The 11381-nt window shown below is 29.3% G+C and overlaps 1 protein-coding gene across 1 annotated transcript; it reads right to left on the bottom strand.

Moving 5' to 3' along the window:
- Positions 1 to 1073: 1073 nt before the first annotated feature.
- On the bottom strand, positions 1074 to 5676 carry LOC125423711 (probable WRKY transcription factor 13). The gene is made up of 3 exons (XM_048478706.2): positions 5121 to 5676; positions 4740 to 4997; positions 1074 to 1497 (listed from the first exon to the last, which is right to left on the bottom strand). The coding sequence occupies exons 1-3, from the start codon at positions 5417 to 5419 to the stop codon at positions 1326 to 1328; spliced, it is 729 nt and encodes a 242-aa protein (XP_048334663.2). The 5' UTR covers positions 5420 to 5676; the 3' UTR covers positions 1074 to 1325.
- Between the last annotated feature and the right edge of the window lie 5705 nt (positions 5677 to 11381).

The following is an 11381-nucleotide window of genomic DNA, read 5'->3' as shown; positions in this document are numbered from 1 at the left end:
TTAAAAAAAATAAATCATGCATATAGAGATCCAATAAATTTTGAATGTATTTTTTAATTTTATTTTTTAAAATGATTCAATGGTAAACAAAAGAAAGTTTTGATGGTAAAACAATTAGATCCATCTAATGTGAGCCTGGTTGTATTCATATACACACACTTTATCTTATATACATTACATCCATCCATTATGACCATTAGATTCTATATTACTGGAATGACTGTAATAGATGAACCTTAAGAAAAGTCACATAAGTCCTTGCTTAGAGATTTTAATTTTCATTGCAATAGTTGTACAAAGTGCACGCCATGTTCATGAAATTGTCCTTATTTAGCTTTTTCCTACTGGAGGGTCTCTTTCTTATACATTCTTTCTTGTCACCTCAACAGGATAAATTACTGGCTTTTCAAGTTTCATGAATTCAAAAGACTTTGTCCAAAAGAATCTACACCTATGCTTGTTTTATTTCTTCGTTTTAATAATTTGTTGAATTCACATATATATATCTTGATCTATGCTTATTGCTTAAGTTTAAACTAAAACTGAGTGACAATTTTTAGAGATAGGTCAATCCAACTAAACAAATCTATGAAATTCAAATAGTAAAGTTGTTAGTATAATATATATATCATCAATAAATATATATATATATATATATATATTTGCTGAAATATTAAGGAACATATTGTGCGTGTATACATATATATCTAGTTAATTATATAAAATTTAGATAATGTTGAGAATATATTTCACGTGACATTTTTATCAAAAAGAAAAAAAAGTAACCTAATATTGAAAACCATACGTTGTGACAAATGCTATAAATCTAGGCTTTTAGATTTGCCACTACGTCAGCAAAATCTGCGAAATAATGGGTGAACTTCTTCTCGACGTATCAAAGTTATATATATAATCCAATTTGAGGGAAATATTTTGAGTGAAAAATAAAAATAAAAAATTATAAAACTTGTTGGTTACACGTGACACATTTGATCTACTTTATGGCCTTCTCATCCTTAGTTCGAATATGAAAAATGATAAACAATAAGAAGAGATCATATTCACCAAGAATCTACACGTTGAAAGTTATCAAAGGTTTTATTGAAAGATGATTTTGCATAAACATTATAACAAGAGGAAGCCCAAAAATGAAAAGGGCGTTTCAGAAAACACATTTAATTTTTATTGTCCAACACTGTCTAAAGAGACACTGGCCAAAAAAGGCTCATACACAAGCACAGTGCAGAAGATGGACATATATATATAGAGGAGTTGTGACCATATATATATATATATATAAAACATGTATATATATATAGTAGGTACTACCAGAAGAAGTTATTCAACTGAGATGGAGCTTGTGAGTCTTCCATATCATGCGATGGAGAATGTGCATGTCTCCCTTCGTATGTTGTTATCACCATCCTCGGATCCTCGGCTAGTCGCTCTACTCGTTTCTTTACGCGACAATTGTCCTGCGTGCATCGATAGTAGCTCCTGCAACATCCATCACAACAAACATTAAAAACTTGCCAAACTTGATGCATCCAAACTGCAAAACAATTCTGGTTTGGTACAAGAGAGAAATTTATATATCATGACATGGTATATATATAGCATATTTGTGCACACTTATAAATCAAATCTCAGCTGCTCTACAAGCTGCTAAGGATTTTATGAAAATCAAAACTTAGTCTTAAAGCAAGAGAGTTACGAGATTGTGTTCAAAACTTGACAACAGCTCAAAACAAAAAACACATGAATGCATGTAAAGGTCCAAATGAGTTCAAGAGATAATCAAGCTTTTATATGAAAGGGAGTATTAACATACATATAAAAATCCAAATGAGCGCAAAAGATGACCAAGCATACATGTTGTGATTATACAATGATAAACATTTTTCAACTACTTTTTAAGTTTTTGTAACGAATCGTTTTTCAATAAGCATGCATATTGTATGACATGAGAAAATAAAATGAAAGAACTAGAATTTGACATGGTATATTCGATCCACTTAGGAATGAGAAAGCGGTGAAAGTTATAACGGATGGCATAAAAAATATGTATATATATATATATATATGTGGTCATGAAATTTACGAAAAAGCCATTTTGTGTATAAGGAAATAGTAATGAAAGTAGTCTTTCCAAGAAAATGTCAGATCACTCCCTAAAAAGCATTTCTGAACACCCTATTTTCACAGTTAAGAATTTTCTCAGTAAAGAAAAAGACAATGATGACTCTCACACAAACAAAAAACAAAATGTGATCAAGGACCCACAAGAGCAAAAGACAATACTAATTATAAACAATTTGGATTTTTTTTGGCACGCATTCATAATCGTACTCAAAAGTTATAATAAAATCATGTGAAAAATTCAATGGCCATAATTAGGCCTGATAAAATGAAAAATTTACAACAAATAATATTTGAGAAATTTATCCATAAATAATAGATTTGCACCATACGAGACACATATGTACACAAAGGGAATTAATTATCCTTGTGGGTGTTATTCATACTTAAAATTTCATTACATAAACAACGAGTTTTGCTCTAATTATGAGTGCCACTACCTCACATGCAGTTTCATATTTATGAATATTTTATCGTGATTATGTTTGATCAGAGGAAACTGCACCAGTTGACTCAAGTTTGACCAAATACTGAAGCAATATTAATCAATTAGGAAATGCATCCAGAAATTAATTTATTACCCTCAGAGTTTTATGCTTTAGTTTAGAGGTAATAATTTCACAGATACTATAGAAATGGTTCTTGTAATTATAAAGCCATTCTCTTATCCTAGTTTTATCTCTCTCATACTTTTTTCTTTTTTGTTTCCTGGTCATTTCTATCTATTCCAAAGGAAGTAAAACAATTTATTCCTATATAAATTGAGAACATTACTTTTGACTTTAAGCGTTGTTATCTTGAAGGCAAGAGAGACCACGATGTATAATATAAGGCATGTATATATGATTATGCAGGATATAGACATTCAAAGGGTCAAATCATTTCTCAGAAATTTTCCTTGACTTTTTTAAGATGGACTTGACAAAATTCTACATGGGTTTAGAAAATAAGAACAGCAGTAATCATACAATTTTATCAATAATAATAATAATAATAATAATAATATAATAATAATAAATAAAAAAAGGGAGGAAAAAAAAAAAAAAAGAATATGCAACTGCTTGGAAATTAAACTCATAAGAAACTCATAAAAAATTATATGCTTACGTATAGTAATTCAGATGCAAGCTTCTATACTATGGAAAGTGAAATTCTTTTAGTGTTGTAGGGTCTCTAGTTTCTTATTATAAATTCCTGGCAATAACTCCTATAATACCCCCTTTGGAACAATCCAATGGCATGGTCCACTAGTTCCCAGACAGGTGCTCTAGTTCAAAGAGTCAAATCATTTCTGAGAATTATTCCTTGACTTTGGTAAGATGGACTTGACAAAATTCTACATGAGTTTGGAAAATTAGAACAACAGTAATCATACAATTTTATCCAAAATAATACAAGAGAAGGGGGGAAAAAAAAAAGGTGTGGAACTGCTCGGACATTAAGCTCATAAGAAACACATAAAAATATATATATATATATATATGCTTATGCATAGTAATTAAGATACAAGCTTCTATACTATATTGTATCTAGTTTCTTATTATAAAATTCCAAGCAAACTTCCCAAAAAAAAAAAAAAAAATCCTAGCAATAACTCTATATTATCCTCTTGGGACAATCCAATAGCTAAATCCACTGTTTCCGATACATAGTGCTTGAATTCAAATATCTTTATGCCAATACAAATATATATATATATATATATATATATATATATATATATATGTATAAAAATATATTGAAGAAAAGAGAAGTGAGAAGTACAGTACATAGCTTCAAAGCCATAACCCCAAGTCATCTTTTTACATGCAAAAGTACTACATTTTTCTATAACTAATCATGAAGTGTAATTTAGTCTCGCTACTTTGAAGAATTTCTAAAAAGTAGTCATTGGATTTTTATGAACTTAGTCTTAATTGATCGCCATCGAACTTTTTGAATTAATGTTTCATATAATTAAAACATTTGTGATTGATATGCAGCGCATGAAACCTATGAAATTTCCTTCCTTTTTTTAGGATATATTGTTGGCATTATGAACGAACTTACCCAATCAAAGAAAAGGTAAATCAATTAGGGAAGTAATTATGGCAAGGTGTCCAGCTTAATTTCAGGCATGTGAGATTAACAAAATTAATTTTCTGTCTTTCTCTGAAATCTGCTTTCATAATGCTGTAAATAATTGATCCGATGATTAAGCAAAATCGTGGGCTACACAATCCATTGCCATTCTTATCTTTTGAGACTCATAATTTGTTCTTTGAGATACTCATCATAATTCCTTTCCCTTAAAAAATTATTTATGATAAATATTTTGGTATGCATATTTAACTCATCAAGATCTCCTGCACTAAGGTCCTGTAAAAGCCTAATGATAATGATAACAAAAACAATAATGATACAGAGAGAGAGAAAGAGAGAGAGAGAGAGAGAAGGAAAGAAGAAAAGCATGTGTGTATGGGGTACAACTAGAGCTAAAATCCAATGTGACAAACTTTTCTTGAACAAGTGATTAAAGCAGAAAAAGGAAAAAAGAAAAAAAGAAAAAAAATAGCAAAAAAATGATAAAGAGATAAATAGTAAAATCTGAATTGTCTAACCTGGGATGCTGTGTGTTCTTCACCACTTTCTGTCCGTACTTCCTCCACTTGTATCCATCATCAAGCACATCAACCTCGCTCATGGTCTTGAAGCAAAACCTAGGTTCTCTAACCTTCCTTCTTGCTTTTATCTTCTTCATCTTCAGAGCTGAAACCCCAATATGATGATGATGGTGATGATTATGGTTATGATTATGATGATCATCTCCACCACATGATCTTTTGCTGCTCAAGCACTCATTCACCTCTCCCCATGCCCTAGAAAAATGAAAGAAACAACAACAACAACAAAATATTTTTTGCATGATATATATATTATGAGGAATTATTTGCATGAAAGATTCTAAAAAAATCTATAAAAGTTTGAGATTTTTTTTTTACCATAGATTTGAGCTTGATCTTTGTAAAGAAAGGAGATGGGGTCCTCCAAAATGATCTTGATCTTGATTATCTCTATGCTTGAGAGAGGAGAGTAGGGTTTCAGAGGGATTAATGGAAGGTGGTTGTGGATTTGGTGCGTCACAAGGTAAGGAAGTGAAGGTTTTGAGAGACTGTTGGCATGCTAATGGAGGTAAGGTCAAGTTTGAAGGGAAAGAAAAGAAACCCACTTGCGGATGAGATTCTTGATGATCTTCTTCAAACAAGCTTTGGTTAAGCATGGCTTGGGACGTGGAAGCCATTAGAGAATTTGGTGTAGAACAAAGATCAGAAATAAAGAAGAAGGAAAGAAGAAAAAGAAGAAGTTTTTATTATGTTTTTATGGAGGAGATAAAATGTGAGAAATTGATATAGCAGAGGGTATCTCTCTCTAGAAAACTTGAAAGGATTGGATACATACGAAGAGAGAGTTCCTTATAAGGCTATGAAAGTAACAAATTACCTACAAAAAATAATAATATGACCAATATGACTTTCCGTCTTTACTTTCTCTCCCTTTTTCCTTCTCTCTCCTTTGCTCTCTCTGTCTCTGTGCGCGCGTGTGTGTGTGTGTGCTTTTTTTTTTTTTTTTTTTTCCCATTAAAAAAAACTCTTTCCCAGGTTTTCATCTCAAAATATCCCATATGCAAACTGAAATGAAGGGAGCGTTTAGTATTAAAGAAATCAAAATCAGCTTCCACTGACACTGTTGAGTATACAGTTATGTACAGAATAGAATGAAAAAGAGTAAATATTTAGAATAAATGAAAAAGAAGACATGGTTTAAATAAAACTACCAAAAGCAGAAAAGTGTAGTCCAGTACTACTAACTACAAGGACTTCTAACATTCAACTGAAGTTGGTGGTTTGGATTTTTTATTAATATAATATATAATAAATATTAACTTTATTTTCGAAGATATACTGACAAGTGGTAAGAGCCTTGCAAAATATTTAAAAATTGAAAATCTAATTGGTTAAATCACAATCTTTATGTTTTGGTATATCAACGCGTTCCTATATAAGTAAAATCATGGAATTAAAGCACCCCATCTTTTTTCCCTTTAAATTAGATATAATTCTAACGACCATGTGATTATATTTTCAATATAAACTGGGAGAGAATTCTCAAAAAAAATCAAAGTAATTTTCCACTGAACAACTAACAAATGTTTATAAGTAATTTATGAGATACTTCATCTGAATTTGCATGCGATTAGACGCTAAGAAGCTAGCATTAGCTAGGAGATAACACCTCGTATATAATAAAATTTATATTATATTCATGTAGTGAAGCACATGTTACCATTTGACCTCAAAAGCATGGAATATCTGTGCCTCTCATGGGCTAGTGGAATTTTACTGTTTAAGTACTGGAGTCAACAAATACAGGACAAAAAGATGTGAAGCAACAAGGAGGCCTATTTTGGCTGTTAACCATAAACATTGTTAATTTTCTGTGCTAATAGCATGATAAGTGTGTGCAACCATTTCTTTGCCCAACAACATGACTCTATAAAGGAATATGTAAAAGTGAACACAGATTTTGAGTGCACAATAATAGAACAAAAAATCTAAAATTGCAAAGTGCACACAAACACAAAGTGAAAAATTATCATTCACCTCCAAATCTTTCAAACAGAAAGAGAGAGAGAGGAGAAAAAGGAGAAGGGAATAAAAGGGTGATTTTATATATCTATCATTTTCTAGGGTTTCTTTTTGGGTACCAAAAAGAAATATAAGAGAGGCAATGATGATGAATCTTGGGTGCAAATCTTCCTCTAGCTCTCTCTGCATCGGCGGTGAAGATATCATTATGATTAGTGAAAGAGGCCCTATTTGACTTTTTGCAGAAAAAAAAGCTTCTCACCTTTCTAATCTCCCTTTTGTAAAAAATTTAACTTTCTTTTTTTTTAAATTTTTTTTAAATTTGTATATATATATATATTATTAATTTTTTTAATAATGCTTTACCCAACCCCACAATCTAACCCCATTTCCCAAATTCCAAACCAAACACATAGTATTGCCATCATATTGCCATCATCTCTCTTTTTTCATGCATTATAAACTACTTGGATACCTTTTATTTATTTATTTATTTTGTTTTCCCACAGTTAAAAAAATCTATGTGGACCAATGCCTTTGTTGATATATTGGTCACAAAATTTTGCTAACCGGATTTTTTTTTTCAGCTATTATTTAATAATAATGGATTCTTTGTACTTCATCCGTTTGTTAAACTAGGATAAAATGATTAACTTCGATTGGGGAATTCATATTTGAACTAAGAAGCGTGGCTGTTGATATAAATAGTGGCAGTGAGTGTAATTTAGGACATCAAATGATGACAGTGTCCAAAATCGGTTAGTATTGGACAATTAAAGCCTTGCAATATGGGGGGACTTGTAATGATGAATTATGTAGCATGTAAGATAAAATTATTTTTGCATCAATATTCTTCAATTGGAATGACTTAAGATTTGACTCATAAATAGGTTATATTTGTGCATATATATGTATATATATATATATATATATATATATGTTTTGCACTAAGTTTATTATTATTATTATTATTATTTTTAATTTATGGTGTGTGGGCAGTTTAAATTGTGATCTTATTGTTTCTGGGACTTTTTCTACATTCATTTGGCACTTTCAAAAATTCTGAAATTACCAAACAACCAACATAATTTTTCACCCCTTTTTAGTATTCCAAAATAAGCACCAATTTTTTTTAATTTTTTTTTTAATATCCCTCGGTAGAATTTCCTTGCATAAAGGTGGGGAGGGGGGCCAACTTATCCAACTTTCAAACATCAAGATACATTTTACACTTGGATGAAACTCATCAGAGATTCTGAACATATATATCAAAAGATTCCCGTTCTTGACTGCATTTTTCAAAATCCAAAAGAAAGGATTTTAAATTCTAGAATCCAATTTCTTATACATGACATTGATAATTTTGAAAAATATGGATCCTATAGTAATTTTGAAAATAAATACATTGCTAATAGCGTTGCCAAATTAAAGTACATTGCTAATTTTTGAAAAATATGGATCCAATAATAATTTGGGAGTTGGAAAATTCTTTGTCCATTAGAATGTTATATGTATAAAGGTGGCATTTAAATTTCAAGCACATACCAAATACTAAAATTTAAGAATGACATTGTCATGATAGCTTTTTTCATTGATAGAAGACGCTACTAGAAAAGACTTTTTTAACTAGCCATCGGGCCTCTTGTTGTTGCTAGTGCTTCTCTACGTGGCTTTATATATATATATATATATATATAAAGTATGTATGTATGTATTTCTTTTTTATTATCTTTTTTTTTTTAAAATGAAAATTTTGTTTTGCCAGCTAGAAATCTGCATCACTCTATAAGTGTTTTAATTCTCTTAAGTTAAAGTTTTTTCTTTATTCTCTATTTTCTATGTGAAAATAACAAAAAATTTTATTCTTTATTTTATTTTAAAAATAAAGAAAAAAAATTAATTAGACTAAAGTATAAAAAATCAACAGGAGGGGGTTACTGAGAACTGCTTTGGCCGTGGTTGATCCTCATTCCTCCAAACGATTTGACTGCCCTCTAGCAGACAACCCACTGAAGAGGAATTTTTAAGAAAAATAAATAAAACTAAAAAAATAAAAGAGGTATAAATGCACAAATTAATCCCATTCAATATATATTTTTTTTAATTTTTATGTTCATCAATTTTTTTTTTTTTGTAAGCTTAAAACACACCATTAAGGATAAAATGCACAATCTCATTCATAAGTAAACTAACTACCCTCTTTATTGTGGTTTGAAATTCTGATGATCTTTTTTTAATCAACAACGAAAATGAAATGGTGCATTTCATCGATTGAAATTTAAGTTTATTTCAACATATAAACTTTTCATGAAAAATAGTATTTTTTTTTCTCTTCTATATTCTTTTTATGGAGGAAAAAGGTTACAAGGAAAAAAACATAAAAATAAAATAGTGTTATAATATTTTTAGGTTTTTAGGTTCGAGTTCATTGCTTGCGTGGAGCTAACGTGGGTTTGACGTCAGAACGGTACGTACTATGAGAAGAATGGCTTGCATCATGAACAGCGATCTCTTTTTTTAAAAAATATTTTGGGGAAAAAAGAGGCTTTTTATTTTCTCTTTTGGCTTTTTAAGTTGGAGAAGGGCTTTGGGGTGGCAAACAAACATCATTTCTTTTTGTCTCTGTTTATAGGTGGTCATTATGCCACTCAGATTACATCCCATTAATCCATTTTCATCTTTCATCAATCCTTTTTTTTTTTTTTTAAAAAAAAAAAAGAGAAAGAAAAAGTTTCAGTCTTCTATATTCTTAATTTTTTTCACCAACTTGCTCTTTTAGCTTTGGCTTTGGCTCCACATCACAATATATTTACAAGATTAAAAAATAAGGAAAACACATTTGGGGACTTTTCCCAAAGATTCCTTTCCACATTTGGGCTTTAAACTTAATTACTGAGTTAATTATATAGTGAATAAATATTCACCAAGATACTTACCATGATGAATTGATGTGAATTTTTCATTTATTCAATGCATTTTATATGCTTTTCTACTTACTAGTCTAAACTCAAAAACCTATAACAACAAGGCCTAGAGATGGTAGTAATAATGTTGTTTAACATGTTTAATTAGCTTATAATTAGACACATACACATATAAATGATAGATGATGATGATAATGAGCACAATTTGTTATTGACTTGATTAATCTGTTAAAATATGCATGGTTTTTGAACTTTTAATGCTGCATGGAGCTCTAATAAAATTTTAAATTTGGAAAATTATTAAATTCGAATGTCTTAGAACCCTTAAATTGATAGCTTCTTCTTTTTTCTTTTTCATTTTTTTTTAATCTCAATGGAAAATTAATTTTTAAATGAATGAACAAATTAAATACTTAACCATATTTTAAATGAATGAATAAATCAAACATATTGATGGTAGAAAAAGGAACAAATAATTAATAATTATGTCCAAGTATATAAAAATGTAAAATAAACTTCTCTGAGACATAACATGTTCATTGCAGCAAAATTTGAGGTAGTAGACTGAATGGGACAAAAATGTTATTATGGCTATTTGAACATTTACACGCCAAACCAGCAAGCCTTTTTTTATTGTCATTTTTTCTCCGATTAAAAAAGAAAAAAAGAAAAAAAAAAAGGGGGGGTAGAGAAATAGTGAGAGGCAGGAGGTATACGGAAGAGGCTATAACTGAGAATATCGAGATAGGAAGAACATATATAATTGTTGCTACGAGTGTTATGGATTAGTGTATCATTCAAAATTAGATAACACATATTTTGATTGGATTCTATTTTGATGAGTTAGATTACCATTTTTTCAAAAACATTTAACTATTAAGAGATGTATTATCATTATATTTATAATGTATAAAATGAATAGATATATATTTAGAGCATCTCCACTGATTCTTTTTATTGGAATCTATGTAGTATTGATTTTGGAAATTGTCCATACTTATATGGTATTTTTTCTATTTAATAAATAATATTTTATACAATTTATCTCCAATGGGTTCTGTTTAAAATTTCTGAAATGCTAATGTGTAATTTTTTATTTTAAAATTATATCTAATTAAAAAAATCAAAAACTTAAGTAGGATTTTTTTTAAACAAAAATTATTAAAAATAATAAAATGCTTATTCAGCACGTCTAATAGAACTTCTAGAAGTAGACAATGTTTTTCACAGTTTTTATTTCTTTTGTTGCCATATCAGCTTGACAGAACTAATACACAGAACCATTGGAGAAGCTTTTTTTAAAACCTTATCTATTTATCTAATATAACAAATGATTTTTAAATAGACAGAGAACCATCGAAAATGCTCTTATAATATCATTTAATATTTCCATTCATACGTAGGCCCAATTAACTTTTGAGTTTTTGGATTCAACATGTGTTTTAGTAGTGGTCAAATTTCTAACAAGGGATGCCATAGATATCTAATTGTTGAATATCAAATTGAATTATTATTTTTTTAAAAAAAATTTAAATTACTGAAATGTGAATTATTATTAAATTTATATTATTTTAAATATATAATGTTGCACATAATTATAGGTTAATGAAAGCCTGCACATTGTAAGCCAATGTTTTATGGAATGTTAAAAAATAATATATGTAAATGCAATAGTAGTTCATTTTCTAATGAT

Source organism: Ziziphus jujuba, chromosome 7 (assembly GCF_031755915.1).
Source record: "Ziziphus jujuba cultivar Dongzao chromosome 7, ASM3175591v1".
Classification (NCBI taxonomy): domain Eukaryota; kingdom Viridiplantae; phylum Streptophyta; class Magnoliopsida; order Rosales; family Rhamnaceae; genus Ziziphus; species Ziziphus jujuba.
The sequence above is the reverse complement of the archived record's forward strand: the minus strand, read 5'-3'. Positions and strand labels throughout refer to the sequence as shown.